This window comes from Plectropomus leopardus, chromosome 2 (assembly GCF_008729295.1).
Source record: "Plectropomus leopardus isolate mb chromosome 2, YSFRI_Pleo_2.0, whole genome shotgun sequence".
Classification (NCBI taxonomy): Eukaryota; Metazoa; Chordata; class Actinopteri; order Perciformes; family Serranidae; genus Plectropomus; species Plectropomus leopardus.
Genome location: NC_056464.1, coordinates 37,190,045 through 37,214,050, shown reverse-complemented (window position 1 = coordinate 37,214,050; position 24,006 = coordinate 37,190,045). Strand labels below are relative to the sequence as shown.

Sequence of the window (24,006 nt, the reverse complement as noted above, 5' to 3'; positions counted from 1 at the left end):
GGAGTCCATACGGTGTTCGATTCCCATTTGAATGTGATGTTTTCTTTTCCACACATTACCACGTGCCTCTTATGCCTAACCAGAAAATGCAGTGTGTTAAACATTTGTATATAAACACACTATTATCTGACTCACAAAAAAATATTTTCTGGCAAATGATTTCTTATCAAACATTATGCAACTGAGAAGCTTCTTCTGAGTTCTAGATTATTTGATTTTATTTTTTTTTGAAAATTCATATCTACTCAATATTACTAGAAAGCCCAGCATTGAACAAAAAACATCTTTATATGAGTGTTATTATTATTTATCGGCTGGACTGCAGCATGTGAGGCCAGCGCTATAAACGAGAAATTCTGTGAGTGAATGAGTGAGTGAAGTTACACCATTGATCAGAGTGACTGTTGGCTGAAGTCTTGGTGTTTTCCCATTGACCGTAAATGGGCACTGACACGCTGACAGTCCTGTTACTGTTTTCATCATTTTCTGTAACCATTGCAGCATGATAGCACGGTGGAATTAGCAAGCTGGCTCGCTAACTAGCCAGCAGCTTTATGAGCTAAATGTAACAACTTACTGCTTCATCATCTCGCTCTTTTCACAACATAGGAATGCACTTTGCTGTCATTGCATTAGTGACAGCTCATTTTCTGTAACCACTGTAACGTTTGCATAAAAACATGGTGGAATCAGAAAGCTGGGGACTGTAACCTTTTGATTTTTATAATACAGTGATATGTAGGTAGCAGTGCAGTTTTCCACTGAATGCATATATTTTCCAAAACACCTGCTCTGTCCTCCATGTGATGAGGCCATGCAGGTTGGCTTTGAAACTCCTCACACATCTTCCTAAAGCTTCTTGACGTTTTGAAGAAAGATGGATAATGGCAGCAAACTCTCAAGTGTAAAAAGAAATGCTGTGGCACATCCATCTTTTTCTGTAAATTCAATTTGTGACTGTAAACGGCTGAATGTTCAGGATCTTTTTAAAAAGCTTTTTTCAGCTGACGCACATCAGACAAACAGCATGAAAAGCTTCCTGCCATTGTCGGACTCGTTTCTGTGTTACATTGCAGGCGTTTAGTTGACACTCTCATCCACAATGATTTACAGTGAGTGCAGAATGAAGGAAAAACTTTACTTTCTCCATCACCAACACCAGAACAAAACTGAGACGAACAGTCGCCCTAGACCAGCCCACCGCGTTCGATCACACAAATGAAACTCTTTTATTATGTTGTTATTATTATTATTTATTTATTTCTGTATTTATTTTATTGAAATGACTTTATTTATCACTTTATTGAAAAGCCACAATTTGTTCATATTGTTTTACCAAAATGCAGAATTCTCAAAATTTTAAGCATTTTTTTCCCTTTTGTTTGTGTTTTTGTTTGTGTTTTTTTTTTTTTAATTTCCCATTTGTCTGGTTGTTGTTCTTGTGTGCTAATTTTCAGTTAATTTTTTGTAGTTTTACTTAGGTCTTGCTAATTTTTGGGTCATTTTTTCTTGATTTGCTTATTGCCTTTTTCCCATGTTTTTGAAGGACGTTAGGCCAATTTGCCCAAGTTTCACAGGGTTTAGGAAGTAGAGCTGCCCATCAAGTAATTTTAATTTTGCTCGATCCCCAACTCCTTCAGTTCACATGTCAAAATATTCTTGGGCGAGATAGTGAGCCCAAAATTACCATGTGAGTGCGTGTGAGCTGTGGAGCAGGTGGCACCATGTACGGTAGCCTCGGCCACCAGTGTATGAATGTCTGTGTGAGAGGATGAATGTGGCATGTGGTACAAAAGCACTTTGAAAGGTCTGAAGGCCGCAAAGGCGCTATACTAATGCAAGTCCATCTACCATTTACCAATAGCAAACAGGTTAAAGGTCCGAGATGAGATCAGGTTGGAAATAGTTTCCTGCAAGTGCTGAATGATCATGAAGAGAAGGAAAGTAAGAAACAAAAATAAGGAGTGGAAGGGAGAGGCAGGTAATGCAAACACACAAAACCACACATATTCATTTTAACACTTTGCAGTCAGTTGTCCCTCCTGGCATCGTCTGTCTCCTTAACATTTAGAACAATTCACACCCCTCAGTGTGCACAAGTACCACTGTGTTCCTGGTCTAGTGCTAGGTGTGTGTGTGTGTCTGTTTTAGTGTGTAATACGGTGCAACTTTGTGTGTATCTGTGTTTTTAACAGTTTGACAGCATCACTCCCTGACAAGGTGTCAGACACCTCTTTATAAAGATGTGTGAAAGCCTGTCCCTTCCTGAAAACACACAAACACATGCACACTGCTGTTACTAGGTAGATTTTACTATAATGAGTCAAGTGTCTGCGTGCAGTAGTAAACCTGTCCGCACCTCGCTGTGTGACTGAGGAGAGATGTGCTGCACTAACAGCGCTCTGTATAACCCTACAGGCTGCTGTTTACCTTCTTCCAGTTATCCTGCCAGAGATTCACTCAGCAATTTTTTTCAGGATGCTGTAAACTTAACTTATCTACAAAGTGCAGCTCTTTTTGGATGCGTTACATTTTTCCTTATTTTCCTTTTTTACTCCAACCCATTAGATTTTACCAGGCAGTGAGCATTGACAGAGGATATTACCCCAAAATTAGCAAAAAATTAATTAAGAAAATTAGCTGAAATTACCCCCACTCCAAAAAAGTTAGATAAATCAAACAAGGAAATGGCCCGGAAAAAATGCTAAAAAAAAAAATCATAATAATTTTAAACATGTAATTATGGTAATTAGAAAAATTGTGTTTATGTAGCTGACTTCTTTTTTCCCTAGATTTAAAAAAATAAATAAATAAAATTCTAAATTTACTAATTTCTTTCAATTTGTAGAACATTTCTTATTGAGTTGCTCATTGCCTTTTTCCCATGTTTTTGAAAGAAATCACACCAATTTGCTCACAGTTCAAAGGTTTACTTGTGAATGGCTCCTGAAAGCAGCTCTAGAAAAGGGAATTTGCTCAAGGTTTCAAGGGGTTAGATGGAACATGACCACTGGGTAAAGTACTGAGTTTCAGTTATATATAGTCACTATATATCGTTTACTATATCGTTTCTACAGTATATTCTGTAGTCCTTACCTGTCTGCACGGCGCTGTGTGACAGAGAGGAGAGATGTGCAGTACTAACAGCGCTCTGTATTTACCTTTCCTTCTCCAGTGATTCACTCAGCGATGTCCTCAGGATGCTGTTCAGTAAATAGACAAACTGCAGTACTTTTATTTTTATATTTGTACCGTAACACTTTCCTTTCTTGTAATCTGAAACCTGACCCTTGGGTAAAGTTTTATGTTGTCATTCTATTTAGTTTCTGCAGTATATTCTACTGTTATCTGCAGAGTTAGGGGAAATTAATCCAGCAATTTGCCGCTCAAATGTGCTTTCAGCAAACATTTGAGTGTTTATTAAAGGTGGACCACTGGAGTTTGTTATCACATAGACCAAATAATTTTCAGTGACAGTATAGCCTTCCGTGTTGAAAAAATGTCCTAGTGCCTTGCATGACATGATCATCACATGTCTGGGATATATTTATATTTATAAGCATATCTTGGGTGTATATCTTACTTCAAGTGTACTTTTGTATACATTTCACTCTATAGCGTACATAACATACGACTGCTTCTCCACAGTTTGTAAATAAATGTGTATTTGGTTGATAAAACCTTTGTATGAAGCCATTGATAAAAATTAAACTGTATACAAATACATTGCATATTTGCCACCCTAAAACCAACTTTGTTCTCTCAAAGATTTAACTTCTCTGTAAATCTGGCATCCAAGCTTCTTTTCTCAGCAGTGATTTCAGTTGCAGTCAGGTGCACTGTGTCCCCTTTGTGAAGGGTCACTGTTGCCATAGTAGATGGCAGCCGGGCCCCCAACACCGCCCAGCCGTTCCTCCAATTTTTCCCAGTGGACACTTGTGGTATTGCTGTGAAAGAAAGAAAGAAAAAAATCCCTTGATCATAAGTCACCTTTATTAAAGACATGTCTGTTGAACTGTTGACAGACCACCTCCACCTGCCAACAAGGTCACTTATGACTTATGACTGTAATGAATTTTTGGGTTTTTTTTTACACAGAGACACAGTTATGCAGGTGTTTAAATTTGGGTACATATTCTCGTGAAAACTTGGTGAAAGTGAAGGACACTAAATGTCTGTTGGTGGTAGATCACACAGCCATTAACCGCAAAAGAGCTACCGTCAAACGTTTACTATGAAACTTTTAATAAGCTTGTTATTTTTGACCAATTAATTTTTTCCTCTATAATTGGGGGACAACAAAAAGGACAATTCCTGCAGTGCTTATCTGTCTTTTGAACAGCATCAATTTAAAGCTTAAAGTTGACACTTCAATCTCAAAGTCATTGTTTCATTCCAAGTGCAAAGTGGTCCATTAAAGATCCAAAACAACAGAAAAAAAAGGTGTCACTGTGCAAATACTCACCGCACTGAGCCTCCCTAAAATGGAAATCAGAGCATCTAGACATCAGGTGAAAGTTTTCCCCTGACGGGAGACAGTTGGTCCATTGACTTTGAATTAGTAATTGACTTTGTAAGCTAATAGACTTTTTCGTTCGAGGTATTCCATCCAAATGAGTTTGATCTGAATGTAGGGCTCCCAGCGGCGAGTTAGAAAATGTGCCCGTAGCTCAAGAAAATCACCGCGGCTGCTGTCGTTTGGTCTCAGCAGTTGTCGCATTATTCACCATCTACAAGATTCGTCTCTACATGACATCATCACGTCTTGTCTGTCTCCTGTTTAGGAAGAGACTAGTTTAATCCTACAAATTACAGCTGAGCTGCTCAGTGTTACAGCAACACCTGAAAGTCAAATCTCACAGTCAAACTCAGCTCGACGTGTTTTCCAAAAGATGATTATGAACCCAGCGGAAGCTCTGATGATTTTCTCACCGCATCCATGAGGAAATGACACTCAGCACAAAGTAATAAGTTACAACATTTTCACTAAATTGAACGACTGATGAACACAGCACCATCTTAATTGAAAGTATGTTCATGGTTAAAGAGAAATGTTTTATTAAGTGTCACATTTAATATGTTTCTCAGCCACATTTCTGTGCTTTATAACCTGAATCAACAGTCTGTGTGATGCAAATCAGCTTCATACGGTTGTTAATTTACAGAAACTTGCCTGATATATATATATGAAAGAGACTTCAGCCTTTCAGAGTATAAGAAATATAATGGAATACCCTGTCATACATAATTGCTGCCAACGTCCTTCATGATAAGATTTTCTGGAGCAAGCAGCGGGTTTCATTCTGCCTCACAGGGAAAAAGACCAGAATTAGATTTTCAGTAACTTAATATTTCTGATGAGAAGTTCCCAAGATATTAGAAACTTTTGCTCCACTAAATAACAGAATTAAGCGGAAAAAAACTCTTTTCATTTTCTTCACACTCTACTTTAACTCTTCAGTGTTTTACCTCCCTGAGCTCTCTGTGTTCACATGCAGGCTGCTTAATTTGAATCAGAGGACACATATTTATGAATGTTTTGGACTGTAAGATGAAGCTTGCGTTTTCTAAAATGTTAGCGTATGTATTTGTTGGTGTGTTTAGTTGGTTTGGTTTAACCCTTTGAAACCTCAGCAAATTGATTTGATATTTTTCAAAAACATTGAAAGAAGACAATGAGCAACTTACAAAATCATGGCCCAAAATGTAGCAGGAAAGTATTTTTAAAAAATTACAAGAAAATAACGCCAAAAAAGAAGCAAATAAAAAAAGACGAAAAAAAGACAAGTAAACTAAAAAGAAAAAGAAAATGACAAATTTTTCTCTGTGAAACAATTTAACGTTTAAAATTGCACTGAATTTAAATTAGAATTTACATTTTCCCTAGTGTTTTTGTTTTAACTTTTCTAACCTCCCTCCCTTTTTTTCAGCTAATGAGGTCATTTTCTTGTCACCTTTTCCTAATTTCTTGAAATTTGGAAGACATTTCTTGACAAGTTGGTCGTTGCCTTTTCCTTCATGTTTTTTTCAAAGAAAGCAAACCAATTTCCTCACGTCTCAAAGGGTTAAGGGTTGCTTTAGTATCGTGTTAAAATTGTTGCGAGATGTTTAGCTGGCATCATATGTCGACAGTATTCTTGAGAATTAGGCACTAATATAATATTTTTTTTATGTTATTTTATTTTTTTGCAATTAGTGGGACATTTTTCCCCATGTTTAAGAAAGAAGTCAGACCAATTTTCTCAAGTCTTAGAGGTTTAAATCTTTGTGAAAGGCCTCTGAACGCAGCACAAGAGAACTGATTTCAAGGTGTTAAAGGTTTAAACATGTTTGATTTTGTTGGAACGTGAAGACTTAAGAAAGCGATTGAGTTTAATCTCCACCTCACACCGAACGATCAGATCACTGAGTGCACACCAACTGAAGTGAAACTCATGATTTTATTCCGACAATGGAAATATGACTGAGAGTGTGAAGTTGGTCTGTGAGATGGATTTGGCACAGTCTCACACATCTGAGTGTTAATTTATCTGAAGACGTTATTAAAAAATGTATATATATAGTAAAATATACAATGTCGTGTGTGCTCTCTGTCTCTGCAGTGCCTGGCTCCGTGCCGATGGAGTCTCTGCAGAATACACCATATGAGGAGAAGATCTTCATGCAGTGGAAAGCTCCCAACGAGACCAACGGCGTCATCACTCTGTATGAGGTCAGTCAAAGACCTCACACATTCATCACGCTCAGTGGACACTTTAGTTTGTGATGGAAGTCTTCTTGGTTTTTGTGTCTGCACACTTCAAGTTCTTTATTCGTATCGTGCGGCAGATTTCCGCAGAGTTGGCAATCAAAATCTAGACCTTGAGCACCGTCCAACAATGATCATTAAATATCTATAAAAAGAAAATCATGCAATTAAAAACACTGAGACATAAAAAACTGCAATTTAAGATACAAGGCTACATTTTAAAACTAATAAAAATGTGTGTGCCAAGTATTGCAGATAAGTGGAAACAGCAATGTGGTAAATGCATTTGCATGTTTAGTAATAAAAAGCCTTTTCAGTTTAAATGAAACCATGATGTGACTTAATGAAGATGCATCAATTCAATCAAGCATCAAAGGCAGGACGTTTAAGTGGAAAACTTATTTTTAAGCACATCACTGCCAGGTCATATTGGTATCAAATATGAGTTACATCCAGGAATAGATATGAGCACTCAATAAAATTAGGGATGAGCAGCAGTTCAGAAGTGAGTGCGAATTCTTGTGGAAGGAGAAAGAGAAGAGTGGGGCTCGGAAATGAAGAGAAAGTGGAAGAGGGACTTATCCCTTGACAGTCCTTGAGACAATGTTTGGGAGTGAGTGAGGTAGAGATAGATTGTGTGCGTGTGTGTGTGTGTGTGTGTGTGTGGTCATAGACAGTTTATTCGGGTTGAAGTTGGTTTGAGCCCTCTATCTAATGAATTATTGACCCGTTCTCTGCCTCCTGTCTGCCTCTTATATCACTGCATCAAGGAGCTACCTCACACCAAGACCTGGCAGGGCTATTAGTGTGTGTATGTGTGTGTGTGTGTGTGTGTGTGTGTGTGTGTGTGTATGTGTGTGTCTGAAAAAGAGGGAAGTAAAGCAAAGGAATATGTGTTCTTGTATAAGTTGGGGAGTTTTTGAGTGAGTGTGTTTGAGGAAGAAAGTGACTAAGTAAGTGATGAAAAGTGTGTGTGTGTGTGTGTGTGTGTGTGTGTGTGTGTGTGTGTGTGTGTGTGTGTTTGTGTGTGTGTGTGTAAAATGTGTTAGTTAGAAAGTGATATAAGTGCTTGGGTAAGAGAGTGAACAGGTGTGTTAGACTCAGACATTCAGTACAGAAAGGAGTTTTTTTTCCTGTCAACGGTGGGACACATTTAAACTCTTAACCCTTTTTTGTCAGTTTGAAAATATTTTTTTCCAGTTATGAAGCACGTTTTGGGCCATTCTGTGTTTGTGCTTTTACATCCATCTCAACTCTTTGCTCTCACTCTCTTTTGTTGTCATGACTACACTTAAAAACTCAGAGGTCACTTTGTAAGTTTACACGCAGTCTTTAAGTAATCTTAATGCATCGGTATGAACTGCAAAAATAAGCTGCACTACATTTGTAAAATATTTTTAATAGTTCTTATCTTTCTTTGAAAATTACTTCTCATAAACATACTTCTTTTTTTTGTACTGCCTAAATATCAATTACTGTTCTAGAGCTTGATTAAAAAATATATACGTTGTATTTTCCCTTCCCAATATTGTTTTCAACTTACAACCTTACACATCTTTTTGAACAAGCACATCTTATTTTGGCAGTTTTTCTCTCGTCTAATTACCTCTATCTTTGCCTCTCTCCTTCCTCACATCAATCTCCAGTCTCTCTTTTCTTTGGTACAGTTAAAAGACCACTCAGTGACATCTATGAGACCTCCATTAGACCTAGACCCAGAGCTTGAAAAACACTCAGCAGTTTATAAACCTCTTGGGACCATCATCAATTTCGTTTTGTTTTGTGTCTGCTTCATTAATGCGAATCTAAGCTCCCTGCCCTCTGCCCGGCGGAGGCGGCGCGGCTCGGCTTCATCTGTTAAACATATCAGAGCCTCGACACAATGCACTGCTATTAGAGATAATTACTATAATTGCAGCTATTGACAGGATTAAAGGCATCATCTGCGACATCTAAAGGGGCTCTTGTTGTATCCTATCCTGCTCTGTTGTCTCTTGTGCTTTTTTTTTTGCCCCCCCTTCTGTTCCTATCACTTTTCAGGATGGAAACCAGATGAATTACACCTAGGACAATGTGTGGAAGGGAGAAGGAGGTGGGGGAGTGCGTATAGATGGGTGTAGGTGGAGAATTGTGAGGAGAGATAAGGAGCACGAGAAGAACGAGTGCTGTATGAGAGATAAAACGTATCCAGTGAGCGAGTGGAAATGTGAAACATTATTCATCGTATAGCATGATTACATGAATTAATTCAGTGTGCAAATATGATCACTTCATCTCCTGCTTCTGTTACTGTAATTGCAGCTAATTACAAGATTAAAGGACACATCTGGGTGAGATCTAAAGGGATCCACCCCCGCCCGCTCACACCCACTTGTCCTATTCATCCAGAGAAAGGGTAAATGATGTCTGGGGTAAATGTGATGGAGGGAGGAAGTGAGAGGGGCAAACAGAGGTGAGGTGCACAGAAAGAAAAACATGATAATTTAATTAACAAAAATCTTAAAGAGCAAAACTGTTATTCTGTCTTTTTCATAGATGTAGAAGAGTGATGATTTTAAAAGAACAGTATTTTTGTTCTCAAGGCTGTGTTCTGCTGCAGCAGCTCTTTTATTTCTATTCATACCATAAAAAACAACAAAAAAAAAACCGTACAAATACTGCTTTAAGCAGCTGCTCCAGTTTAAGTGTTAGAGGTTGAGATTTTGAGATCGATCAGAGAGATTAATCCCAAATTTCACATTTTCTTTTGGACCAAAAGTATGAGGAATAAACTGCTATACTAAACATACACTTATAGTCAGTGTTTCTCAACTCAAATTGAGAATTGTTTTTCCACTTTTAGTATACATGCGGTGCTAGAGTGCAAAAAACAGCATAGAAATAGAGCTTGTTGATTAAAAAAAAGTTAAAGGGCTAGTTAAGCCCCTAATTTCCTAAAATCCTAGAAACTTCCAAAAATCTGAGAAGCATTCAAAAATCCTAGAAATTTCCTAAAATATTAGAAATGTTCTAAAATCTGAGAAATGTCTAAAAATCCTAGGAGCCTGCCAAAATCCTTGAAATGTTCTAAAATCCTAAAAACATCCTAAATTCCTGAAAACATTCTAAAATCTTTGAAGTGTCCTAAAGTCCTAGAAACATCCTAAAATTGTAGAAATGACCAAAAATACTAACAACATGTTCAGGGCTGCTGCATCTGGCCCCTGGCCTCCTGTCGTTTTGCAAAAGTGGCCCCAAAGCAAAGCAAGTCAGGCATCACTTCTTTAAGTCTGAGAAACTTTTCGAGATCATACAAGATTAGACTCATTTAATTCAAGGTTTTACTGTGATCTTCTGAAACTGGCACGTAATCTGATCAGTTTGTCATTCTTAGCTGACGTTCGCTCCAGTATGGCCCCAACACAGTCGCTGATTAATGAGTCCATCCCGCCCTCCATTTTATGTGGTCACTGCCTATTAGGTGGTGTATTTGTGATGCTGAGAACCTTTAATCCAAAATAATGAATAGGACTGGTGATTTTGGGATGAAGTGGACATCATGGCAGGTGGACAAAATGGCCAATTTCAAGTCTTTCCTTTGAGTAGATTAGACCAAATTTGATGCAGGATTTTCTCTGATCTTCTTAAACCGGCGTGGTGCAGTTTAATTGGTGCTCAAGCTGGGCGGCAGATCTGTTAGTTGGGATTTAGCTTCGTTTAGGTCTTAAGTGTGGGAATTTACAATAATGGGTTTAAAGATCTTTAAATTGTGCTGCGGGTGTTTCAAACAGACGGAGATGCCTTGTGATTGAATGCAGACGAACTGTGCTGTCTTATAAAGATTTTTAATTTGTAAAGTCAAGCTGTAATAATCTATCAATATTAAGTACAAGAGGTTTCCTCCTCTGTGAGACTCCCTGCAGGCTGCCTCCTGTGACCCCTCAGATAATACACAGATATTGGCGGTTACTGAACTGAGAGCAGACGAGCACTCAAACACAAACGGGCGCACACACAGATCATAACCTTGTCAATCCAGCCTTTGATTGCCTCATCAGATCATCCGAGCGTTACAGGCCCTCTCTGTTAGCTAGCCGGCCTCCCCGCTGGTCTCTGCGGAGTTTTTCCTGAACCCCTGCGTGCTAAACAGATGCTGGTGCTAACAGTGATCAGAATAAACCAGTGAAGCAAATCATGAGATCACTGCTTTGCTGATTCGGTGTGACAACGAGTCAACGATTTTCATGTGTCAGCCTAATTTGGGACGCACCACATCTTAGTTCTAAAGGTTTTAGTGAAAATTCCTCCTCAAAGTTTTGTGTTATTAAGTTTATCAGAAACTATCTGAAGGAGTAAAATTGATCTGACACAGGGAGCTCAGAATAACAAGAAGTTGTTCTGTCAGTGTCCTCTGTCCTCTCGAAATTAAAGCCACTGAAGCTATGGTGTGGAGGCTCTCCTCCAAAGTCAGCTAACTGCATACCTGTTTATTGTGGCTGATTTGATGAGGAAGCTTGAAAAGGAGTATGCTCCTCAGTGGAGGAAATATCCAAAGAATGGAAAGGCGCTGTATCCTTTATTCGAAAGGTATGTTAAAAATGCTTTTAAAGAAATAGTTCACCCACAAAATGACCATTTGTATGTCAGTTACTCACCGGCTGTTACCTTGAATTTGTAAAGAAAACACTTTTTGTATCCCTCCAGTGTAAAGAAAGAATCCCAAAAAAAGTGAACATTTCTCATGAATTGAAGTAAATGGAGACCATACTTAACAGTTTGCCAACAAATTTCAATTAGAACTGACCTATGTGTTTTTAAACAAGTGTATTTATTGGATTTCTTTTACATACTTTAGGTATTACAGCAGAAACAGAAAACAGATAAGGTGCAACACAGAACATTCATATTAAGATATTACCATAATATAAACTGCAAAGACAATAAATCACTGAGTGATTTAGAAATGACCTTTGTTTACATGGTTCTGACAGGCAATTTCTTTTGTTTTTGAGTCTTTTAAATACTCTACTCTGTGTCTGGTTGAGGTGGATGTGTTTCATACTCCTATAACCTGAACTGAGAAGTTTTTAGTTTCCTAAAATGCACCGAAACCTTAATGACCCCTTTGGTCATATAAGTATGAGGAACTGGAACTACATAAAAGCCAGCACAGAAACTGGGGGGAAAAATCTAAAAATGTTTTGCTGACAAACCTTGGAGCTGTTTAATCCAACACAGTAAAGCGATAGGCTACTAGTACAGTATGTAGTTATTCTGGTCTGGTCTTGTGTGTGAATAACTTTACTCTCCAATTCCTCTCTCCTCAAGCAGAGCCTTTAATCAATCACAAAAATCAATACTGGCAACCAGTCTGGCATTTATTTCAGTGAGTTACTCTGTTGCAAGCTGTTGATTTGTGTAGAAAACGGCAGACATATAGTTGTTACATTCTCTTTCCTTATCGCTGGTTTCTGAACAAAGGGATGATTGATTCTCATTAGGAGAGCAGCAGTCGCCTGAGGTGATCTCGCTATCGATTCTGTTTACTGTTTACTGGGCGATGGCAGAAGCCCAGCTCGCCTCACTGCAAAACAGGAATTCAGAGACTGCAAAAATCCAACAGGGCATGCAATGACTTTAAGAAAGCAAGAAAGAGGTCATTAGATTTCCGTGCAAACTGCAGCATCTAAAGTATCACTGTGTTTTCATGAGGACCTGAGATGTTCTCAAAAAACATTCTTGGATTTTCACATTTAAATTGATCCATGTTTGTCAAATATCCTTATTATCGATGATAATACTCAAAATATTCACTGATTTTGAAGCACTAAATGACTAACTGTGATTATAGTCACACAGTAATGGGAGAGTTTGACTTACTGATGAAAACAGGCAATTTGGTTGTTCATGAAGTGATTGTTATTGGCATAATTTTCCCATTTTAGTGATGTTAAGAAACCTTTTAAAACAAAATAAATCTAATTCTGTGGTTTTCTAGTGTGAGTGGGTGTATTGAAAACCCTGCCAATCAGTTTTGGAGATTCCATTTGTGTTTTCTCAATCTGGAAAGGTCAGCCAACCCCTTTGTTTACACGTAGATCACAGAATGGGCCCTTTAACAGAGACGACTACACTCTACGGCTGTGAAAACTGTTTACTGACAGTTCACTTGTTTGGGGATTTGACCTCAGCTGGCTTCTAATGCCAGTCTCAAAGCTTTACACCACCTCCTACTGAAAGTTCACTGTGAGTCTGACACACACACACACACACACACACACATACACACACACACAAAGACACACACACTGCTGATTAAGATCGGCAAGAGAGGATCTCCGCAGAGCTCTGGCCTGCGGTAGTGCGTGTGTGTGTGTGTGTGTGTGTGTGTGTGTGTGTGTGCGCGTGTGTACTATAGTATGGTTTAACAGCAGAACGCAGGGGCAGGTATATAGTCCGTACACACTTGATTTTCTACAACATCTAAAAGAAAGAAAGAGATGAAGAAATTAAGAATGGGAGAATTACAGAAATGATCTGGAGGTAACAACCAGCAACCTCTGAAGCCAATGTGGATATGCAGAAACCAGCAGTTCCTGGCTCCAAAACAGTAAAAATACCCATAGTAAGTCATGTTAAAATGCCCAAATTTAGCCTGACTGAGCCAGGTATGACTGCAATTGTGCACTTTCCCATTGCATTAAAAAGACAGATGTTAGTGAGGGTTTTGTGCAGTGGGACAGAGGCTATAGTAGCTGGGTCCATTATTTCAATAGTCTGTTCGGTTCATGGACAGAAATTAGTGCCACTTTTATAACTAAGGACCCTGACACACCAAGCCATCAGTCAGTGTTGGGCTGTCAGTGAGCGTCTGTTTTTTCAGTGTGTTTCCTGACCGAATCAGCATGTTGAACTGGCGCTGGAGCCATTTGAGCCCATCAAAGGGAGAATTCACTCTGGCACTTAAGCTCAGTGCACGAGAGGAGAAACAGAAGTGAGGAAATCAAGCAAACGACTTAAATCAAGAGGGCATAAGACTGAAACAAACTCATTATATTAGGTGAGATCATTATTCTGGCCATTGAGCTCTTTAACATTAACTGTAGTGTTTTGTTATTGTTTGCTTGTGCATGGTAAACATCATTTTTCCTCCAGCATCAGGTTAAGTTCTTCATGTGTTACCTGGCTGATTAGTCTTTAATCCCACCTGCCGGCTTTCTGTTTTCACATTTTGTGAGACAAATACAGACTACCACCGCCTGCTGGTCGAAGTCTTTGCTGGTGTTCAAACGCAACTTTTTTGCAGAGACATGAGGTGACACAAGAGTCGGTCCTTGGTGCCGCAAGTTCTGTGATGTTGGTTTAGTGTGTCGGTTCTTTACAAACAAAAATAGAAACAGAGTCAGGACACTGATACCGAAGAGTGAGAAGCAGTCTCATTCATAATTTCTATCCATTCTTCTATCTCTTCACCTTCTCTTCCCTCTCTTCCTCTGTATTATTTTTCCTTCCTGTCAATAATGGACTATATTTAGTGTCGCTTTCAAGTCCTTGAGCTGCTGACCCCATTTACTCTGTCACACTGCCTGTCTGCCCTGCAGGGGAATGGCCTGGTATCACTTACACCTGTGAGTACACATGTGCAGAAATGCAGCTCTGATTTTGGTTTGCATGTGTGTGTCTTGGATATTTATTACAGTCCGGTGCAGTTCAGCTTCCCTCCTAGAACATCACAAGCCAAAAAAAAGTCAACTTGTACTTTTATATAATTCTAATCAACATGCTTCTAATGGACACGACGAGTTCAGCAGGAGATTTAAGTGCGCCTCGCTGGTTGTAATCAGTGTAGGAGAGTCTTTAACCTCTTCTTCTCCACAGTCTTTTATTACCAGGCCAGCGTGTTGATCTGTTCCCGGAGGATGGAGGCTTTCACCCTCAGAAACAGCCACACAAATGCATTTAATCACAACAGTTTGATTAAAAACAGCTTGAGTAGCATTGCCGTAAAAAAAAAGTGCATCAACAATACGAGGGGTTGTTGTGCTTTGGAGGCACTGGAATAATTTTATCATCATGTCAAAACATTATGCCTGGTGGGAAATGAGCCAAGAGACTCTCCTCTTTCGAACAATAAGATGAACTGAGTGAAACAACACATTAGTATCAGGAGGCACAGCAAGCCTGTCAAAGGATGCTATAAAGGACTTATGTTACTTAATCTCTATTTATTTTGTGGTATAAGTAGTTAATGAGACTAATAATGCATCAAAAAAATAGTGCAGAATTCGGGCTGTCCATGGCACATTAATACCTCCAACTGTGGTTGGTTGATTTACCTCAGATGGGTTTTAAATTTTAGTTTCATTAGTCAAAAGCAATAATATAGTTTTCTAACCTGTTATATGTAATATAGCTGACAGGAAACTCCAGGACACTTTATTGTTGGAATTATACAACATGCAGTCAGCACACCTAAATCAGTGCAGTATCTACAGTTAAAGTAGCCTTTTATTCCATTATCAGTTCACCCCTGAATAAAAAAATACATGTTTTTCTTCTTACCTGTTGTGCTATTTATCAATCTAGATTATTTTGGTGATGTCAGCTGTAGAGACATGTGTCTTATCTTCAATATAATGGAACTTGATGGCGCTCGGTTTGTGGCGTCAAAGCGCTAAAAACTCAACAACAATGTCTCTTTCCATAAATCCTGAACTGGTCAGTCAAGATAATCCAGAGACCTTGTTGCGAGCAGTTTGATGTCGGAGCATCCTTTTTCCTGTCTGTTGAATTACAGCAAACTAATTAAGCCAATACTGATGGATGAGAGACTCGTGACAGCGTCAGATGTAAACATTGATGGTGAGCTGTTCTGTAACATTTGCCGGCTCAGTGGTGCTAGACGAGGTAGAGAGAAAACGGTTTCTACATGAAACTGCTCACAACTAGGTCTCTGTATTATCTAGACAAACCGGGTCATGATTTCTGTAAAGGGTCATTGCTGTTGAGTTTTTCAGATGTATTTTTTTTTGGCGCTTTGAGCACCACAAGCCGAGCACCATCTAGTTCAATTATATTTGAGAGAAGACAGACATCTCTACGGCCGATAACTCCAACACTCTGTAACTCACACCAAAACTATCTAAACAGCACTGCAGGTAAGAGGAAAAACGTGCTTTTATTTCGGGTAGAACTGACCCTTTAAATGCTCAAATCACATTATTATTTTAATTTATCTATTGTTTATTTAAAAGGAACACAGCGTATTAAAGAACATCAATATAAAAATGCAAATGTAACTATGCCGGAGTTAGCAGGACTCCTAATTTACATCAGTAGTTCCTTTGCAGGTAACAGACAATAGAAATAAAGAAAGAAAACAACAACAATTCACACAGAGGACAGAAGTGCAGTAACAGTAGCAATGAACTTGGTGGAGTGTTTGTAATAAAATTAATTCTATAATATACATTTTCATGAGCATGTACCCTGTAACGAGTGCAGCTAAGCTATAGTTAAAACATATTTAAAGTTCAGGAGTTAGAAAACCAATGAAATGTTAATTGGCAGCTGCCTATAGACATTAATCCATTATTTTCTTTTTTTTATCTTGATCGGTTTATAACTATTTGTCAGTTGTGTAATTGTGTGTTAATTGTTGCTTGTAAAAAAACAAACAAAAGTCACAGATGCAAAATATGAACGTTACTAATAAACAAAGTACTTATCAAAAGAAAGAAATGAGCAGCAATGAGTAGAGGTCTCTTCAAACACTTTTGAACCCTGCAAAGAAAATCTGTCTGCAGTTAGTCAAAGAGAAGAGGATTATGCACCTAGCCACACACACACACACACACACACATACACACACACACACACACACACACACACAAGGGGGTAATAGTCAGAGAGGATTATCCATCTAGACCCCCACCTCTACCCTCTGTGTCTCCTCACACGCACGCACGCACATACGCACGCATGCATGCATGCACACGCATACACACACACACGCAGAGCTCTAATCCCTCAGGCACTACAACTTCCTGCCCTGTAGCCAATCACGGCTCCCCTCCAATCTCTCCAGCCAATCACACGTCCCCCGAGAGCCGCACAGGCCAAAAACTACAAACCAGTTTTTCAGCCGTCAGTTACGCCTCCCTCGACATCTTCACCTCCCAGATCTTCATTTCCATTTTCTAATATTTTTTCTGTTTTATTTCTCCCTTATTACCTCTGTGCAGAGGAAAGGCCTACCGCTGCTGCGTTTATTTATTCCTTTCTCTCCTTTATTGCCCCAGTTGTACGGCCAGTTTTGCCTCGGTTGAGTTCATCCTTAATATATTTTATTATTATAAGTTCACTTTGTGAAGTCACTGTGGAAAGAGGGCAACATGTAATCTCAGTAAACATTAAATTAGAAGAAAATAGCTGCTATTGCTCTCTGATCTACTCGTCTTTTTTTAAGACCGGTGTAACAGAAAAAATAACAAAGGGTTGTGACTCTGGCTGTTGATCTGTTACTCTTGGTTATAGTTACTGTAAGAGCTTAACCCTTTGAAACCTGAGCAAATCGGCTCGATTTATTTCAAAAAACATGGGAAGAAGGCAATGAGCAACAAAAGAATTAATGTCCCAAAGGATTAAAATAAATACATAAATGAATAAGTGAATAAATACTACTACTATTATTTATAATAAAACTAATAATAACATTTAAAAAGGACACAGCCTAAAAAAATGCGTAAAATTCTAATCATTCTTAAACATAATTTTAAATATGTAATTGTGATTTAAAAAAAAGCTATAAATATCATTTTTCCTAGCTTGCTTCTTTGTCCCTAGAAATTTTCTCTAGCTTATTAAAAATAATTTTGTAAATCTACTAATTTCTTGAAATTAGTGAAACATTTCTTACCAAGGTTCCCCTTGTTTTGTTTTGTTTTGTTTTGCTTTTTTACCATGTTTTTGAAAGAAATTGCATCAATTTGCTCTGGTTTCAAAGGTTTAAAGAAAGGCGTCTGAAACAGCAAAAGAAAAGTGATGTCGCTTGATATGCGTACTAACTTTCAAAGGGTTAAACAAAGTAAAAAAAGAGACTTCACTGCAGAAAATATGAACAAAAAAAGCAAGTTATGTCTATTTTTCATTACTGTAACTTGCTGATACGTGGAAAACCACACAGCCCCGACACACAGAACACATTTCACACTCGTAAATCACTGCCAATCTGCGGTGAATAGCTTGTCAGCGGCTGATTTTTAATGTAGGAGTGAGAGCAGAAGAAGCACGCGTGGCCCACATTAGCATCTAGAGGGAGAGCGCTCCTCCTGTCACTCGTCTTAACTCGGCTGGCAGGAAGTTGCTGTGTGGCTGTCAAACAAGCGTCACTCGGATGCGGATTCGGGCCATTTCCCGTCAAACTGTCACCACCGGCTGATTCCTCCACAGTGATTTTTAACGCTCCATCTCTGATCACCTCATCCAGGGTGGACCGAGTTTCTACTCTTTGATACTTTTTTTTCGCGGTGATGTTGGCATTGATTTGATGTGAACTTTGGTCGTGGAGGGCTGCCAGAGCAGACAGACTGACAGGAAACAAGAGCTCGTGCATCCTGTCATTTGCTGAATTTCACTCCCAGAGCTCGTCGCTCCTCCCTCCTGCCTCCCCACTGCTGATTGAACGGCCTGATTTAGTGATTGAGGCCTTTGTCAGTGATTAACAGCGCAGCTATTTATGAAGCGAGATTACTGTTAGTCTTCTGCTCATCTCTCTTTCTCTCTTTGTCCCTTTCCATCCCTCTCTCTTGTGTATATTTATCTCAGCCAGAACAATACTATGGCCTGGAAATTCTATCAGGCTATATTTAGTCCTCATCCCGCTCTGTCCTTCTGTTTCTCTGTCTCACTTCTGTTTGCTTATCAAGAGTCGATAACAATAGACGCAGCATGGCCACGAAATTTTAGCAAACTATTGTGTGCTGTGATTTTTTTCTCCGGTTAGCTTATCTCTTTGGGAACAATAGGAAAGAGGGATAAGGAAAACACCAAAGATCCCATTTGTGTTTGTGTGCATTCTCGTGTGCATTGTGTGGATTTTTTGCATGTATACATCTTTGAATTTGTGTGTGCGCACGTGTCCTGGTATTAGTCTTTGTGTGTGATTTCGTCTTTGTGTTCGTAGTGACCCAGAATGTCTTGACATTTTAAGCCGAGAAGTAGGAGAACAGCTCGTCCCAAGTGGTAACTTCTAAAAACAGAAATGCTGGAACTCAAAACAATAGCTGCCTACTAAGTTACAGGGCGAGGGAGGAGGTGAAGAAGAGAGTTCATTTTTTATTTATTTCAACTGTTAAAAAGCGATGTTAAATGTCTTCCTGTCTTGGGGGTTGCAGATTTCAAGGTGCAAAGAAATAGAAAGGGTTATATGTTTTGAGCCTTGACAGAGTGAGTGGAAAGTGTTTGAGGGCAGGTGTGAGGTTGTCAACATCACGGGAAAGGCATTATTTATTTTGCATGTTGGAACTTTAGAAAATATATTCAGAAAATCCTCTTTTTCATGCGTTGGAGGGCGGGAAATAGTCTCTTTTCATTTTGGAGACAGTCTTAACGAGTAGGACAGGACATGTCAAACTACAGTTTGAGAATAGATGTGAGACGTCAGGGTTTTCCCTTCTTACTCTGTTATTCATGACTTCAACCTACTGCTTTAGATGCATTCAGAGGCAGGATGGCAGGATAGTAGTTGTCAAAACTCGGGGGAAGATGGTTATTGTATTTATTATGTTAGACGTACAGGCTGTGCTGGAATTGGCACAGCTGTCTCATTGACGACTATCACAAATGGGTTTAATTCCAAACTTGTCTTGATGGTTGTGACATCATCTTAAAGTTGCAGTGTGTACGATTTAGGTGGTTTTGTTGGCATGTAGTGGTGAGGACTGCAGGACCTGCTGAAACTTCTACTAGTTAGAATTCGTTGTTGTGTTGTGTTCATTGTTCAGGAGGTTTTAACCAGCAGCTGAATTATCTGCAGAGGTTTTTTCCTCCCCGCCAGGTGATTTAAACCACTAAAATGGCAGACAGGGCAGCTAGCCCATGTAAGGGAGTTATCAAGAGCTGAATTAACTGCAAAGATCTCCTCCTTTGCAAAGCAAACAGATCCAGTGATTTAAACCAGTATAAATACCAGGGTTTGTCCTCTTCAGTGTGCTTTGCAGTGTCAAGGTCAAGGTCAAGGTTACTCCGTCCCTCTCAGGAGAATGTTTTTTTTCCCCTCGTCAGTGTGTCATGCAGGGTCTGGGTCAAGGTTAAGGTTACTTTGTCCCTCTAGGCAGAGCATGTTTTGGATAAAGGGATAAAGCTGCATTAAACCAAACATTGCAGTGTATTTCCGGGTACGTTTTGGTCCCCAGATTTTGCTGCAAAGTGAACACTCTTGTCTTTTACATTACTCTTTGGTAATGAGAGCTGCAGTGGACACACAGGCAGCTGTAGAGAACAAGAGAGAGGAGAGACTTTCTGATTATAAATGCTGATATTACAGCTCACAGCAACTTAATACTACACATGATCTCCGGCTTTTGTTTGATATCTGGTGTCGGTAAAAAAATGTTGCTGCACATTTGCGATCCGTCGTTAGTGCACTTTGCTTGTTTAATATATTACGTGATTGCTGCTGTGATGTCTGAACGTCCCGCTGAGCTCCATTCAAACTTAAAAATGATAAAAAGGAACTGTTGAATATTCGTATTTAACAGCCAAATCTGATTTAACTGGCATAATTCTGAGTCGAACACAGCCCTAAAACATACTTTATGAGTAAAGCAATTTCACATTAAAAGTCTGTGTATTTTCAATACTCTTAGAGGGGCTGCTACCTGTGTTGGCTTATGTGAAAACGTGAATTGCCCGATCTATAGAGCAAATGATTAGTTTGTCCATTCTGGGATACTGTAGAAACATGGCGGTGCAACATCCTTCGACAAGGTCCCTATGTAGATATAAACTGCTTATGCTGAAGTAAAGAAAACACAGCAATTCTTATTTTCAGGTGATTATACACAAGAAAACATACTTATTTTTATATATTCCATGTCTTCCAATATATCCCTCTAAATCCTGCACAGTGGCCCTTTAAGAGGTCAGAGACGGCAGAAAGAAAGATTCTCAGATGCAACAATTCATTCCTACATTTTGGTTTTCAGAACAAAAAAATGTTGGTTCTATTTCCTACATCGCACGCCTGTTAGTCCCTCGTGAACCGGATCATAGCCTGAAATCCTGCAGCCTTGCTGGCAGGCCATCAGACACTCGCACTTAATTTTAGAACATCAGCTCAGAGAATGAAGCACCTAAATATGCTGTTTCCTGCCTTTCAAGAGCTGATTTTTGTTGCTGTTCCTTCAAATGTCAGGTATAGTGACTCATGTATTATTTGTATCATCTTGAAGTTTGTTATTGCATTTTAAGACAAAACCCATTTAAATAGAATCACTTTCATCAGGAAGAAACAACTAAAGGTTTATTATTAGTCTAAAAATGCACAGTGAAGGTCCTTGCAAGCCAGTTTAAGGAATAAACAAATTTCCACTTCAAATAAAAGCGAGGAAAAAAAAGAAGACACAAAGGTTATATGAGACTGAGAGCGTGACAGAAAAGATTAAACAAAATAAAAAGAGAAAAAGTGCATATGTTGTCCATCAAAATCCAGAGTTAGGAACCATCATTGATGGTTAGGATAGATTAAACGGATAATATTTTACGGTCTCAGGCTCTGTGATTGTAAAGTGGACAACAGATAGATACAGGCAGTAAGTCAAACCTTTGTTTTCTGCTTTAATCTGCTCTGAGTGAAAGCATCTACTGAATGAAGGAAGAGAGGTGGTAAACAATTTGAAACTCCACCCAAGTGAATGCTAGCAAAAAAAACAGAGCAGAAAGAACAAACACCTCACACACTTCTTATTTAATTCAACACGACAGAAAACAGAAACACTGAGATAGAGAGGAATGAAGCTACTGCATATTTTCTAATAAAACAAAAAGGAGCACAGAGAATAAAAAATGGAAAATGACAAAACTGAATTGAAATAGCATTTCTACAACACCGATCCCACAACGGCGCCTCGTAAACATTGTTTATTTCCATAAAGCTCGGCTGTAGCTCAAAACGCTGCGGCCCAGCAGGGCACGCACACACACACACGCACACACACACACACACACACACACACACACACGCACACACACAGACACACATGCTGCAGCTGTGGTGTGTTTGATGAAGAGGGCTGCTAGGTAAAACCTAGGGCTTCTAATACTAACCAGCATCAATCTCCTGCATGGACAAACACACACAGCGATATGTGGGCACACGACATTCATACACACCTGTGAGGACACGCTGTTTCTGGGATTTTGTTCCAATACGGCGCCCTTTATAATGCTTTATTATAGCTTCTGTACTGACAGGTTGTAAAAAGTACATTTGCCTCATCTTTCAGCATGACACCTGCTTTGCCTTTTTGGAAAGACGTAGTATAAAGTTAGTACTGATGGTAAAAAAGTCATCAATAAGGGTTTATACAGTAGGTCATCAGGTCTAGGGTAGTACACATTCAGTATTTCCACTCAAATGATTAGCATCACTGTTATATAAAATCTCCCTATACCTAAGTACCCAACTACTGTATCTCTACTTTAGGCAGCCAGAGTCTGGAAAGAGCAAAGACTAGAAAGTGAACACCCCCGATAAGGTGCTCCAATTGATCTGCCGAATAGTATAAAGGCCAACACAATTTCTCATCACAGCTATAGCTTCACAGATCTGTCAATTCTGACAAACTGTCGCTCATTGTCCCCAGTGCAGACACACTGTCTGATACACCGTTGTGATACACCGTTGTTTTCCAACATGTTCTCATCCTAAGTCGTCACATATTGCCGTTTTGCAGTGGACTTCCACGTCTACATTTTATGTTCTAGGGATCCTTCTGCTGTAGACATTTTGAGATGGCACTATTGTGATGTCAATAAATGCACATGGTGGTATTACACTGCACGTGGTTATGTCAAAACGACACAATGGCAACGACGTCAACAAAAGCACATGCTGGCATGAATTGTTAGAATTAGGCAAAATAGTCACATGTTAAGGTGTTGAAAAAAAGCATCACATTCAGATGGGAAGTGAACACTGGAATCCTGTATGAAAGTCCCGGGATTGTTTGATCCATCCACCTCCACCTCCTGCCTGCCCCTATAAGAACCCTTGTGCTCCAGTATATAATAACACTGTGACCACTTCCTTTCAACCGCGTGCTCAGGCAACACCGTCCAGCGGTCTATCATGGGCTGACATTATGCTGAAAGCACTGTAAAAGCGGCAATATTTGACGACTTTAGAATGAGAACGGGCTGGATATTTATAGGATGATAGGATGTTAATATTGCTCTGAAGGGTTTTTTATGATTTAATGAGAGATTAAATAGAGATGGAGAAACACCAGCCAGAAATCTCTCACAACGCGGTAGAGCAACAGTTGTTCTCATTAATGGCTTCTAACTGATTTATAAAGCATTTGTAAAATATTTATTAACCACTAACAAAGCCCCCAGTTACAACTTAAAAGCCTGAAAATTCAAGGTGTGGTGCCTGTTTTATCATCTGTCAACTGACCTGTTGACCATCCCTTTTTCTTTACATTTATCTTTTATTTTTCTCTCTTCCTCTTCTTTCTCTCTCTTCAAGAATTTCCCGATATCTTTACCCCCCTTTTCTTCACCTATCTATTACTAACCTCTCGCTTTCTCCATCATACGCACTAATTCAATCACACACACATACTCACACATACACCCTCCTGCCAGTGAGTTATCCCTCACGGACTCGCACTCTATTACCCAAGATGCACTGCCCCGCTGTGCGCCTGCCTTTTCATTGACCAATAAAACAACCTGAGCTTTATGGCTCTACCGATTCCAAGTACATCAACTATAGTGAGAGAGCGAGAGAGAGACGGAAGGGAGGAGTGGTGACAAAAAGGGAGAGACTGTGAAAAAGCGAGAGAACACCTGAGGTTTATGACCCAAACTCCTCCTTTTGAAAGGGCGAGAGAGGGAATGGGTGAGTAGATCACGCGTGGCGAGAAAGAAAGAGATGAAAAATTGAGGAAATAGTGGAGAAATAGAGAACAAAAAATACTTAACTTCGTGAAAAGAGCGATAAAACAAAGAAAGAGAGCCGCCGACCGAGCTCCATGGAGAGAGTAAAGAGA

General features: G+C 39.2%; 1 protein-coding gene across 1 annotated transcript in view; it reads left to right on the top strand.

The window, feature by feature from the left end:
* Positions 1 to 24,006, top strand: part of ptprt (protein tyrosine phosphatase receptor type T) — a 436,976-nt gene that overhangs the window by 201,634 nt on the left and 211,336 nt on the right. Inside the window, exon 11 of the mRNA XM_042510188.1 lies at positions 6,603 to 6,712. Within this exon, the coding sequence (XP_042366122.1) occupies positions 6,603 to 6,712 (110 nt within the window). The remainder of the gene's footprint in view (positions 1 to 6,602; positions 6,713 to 24,006) is intronic.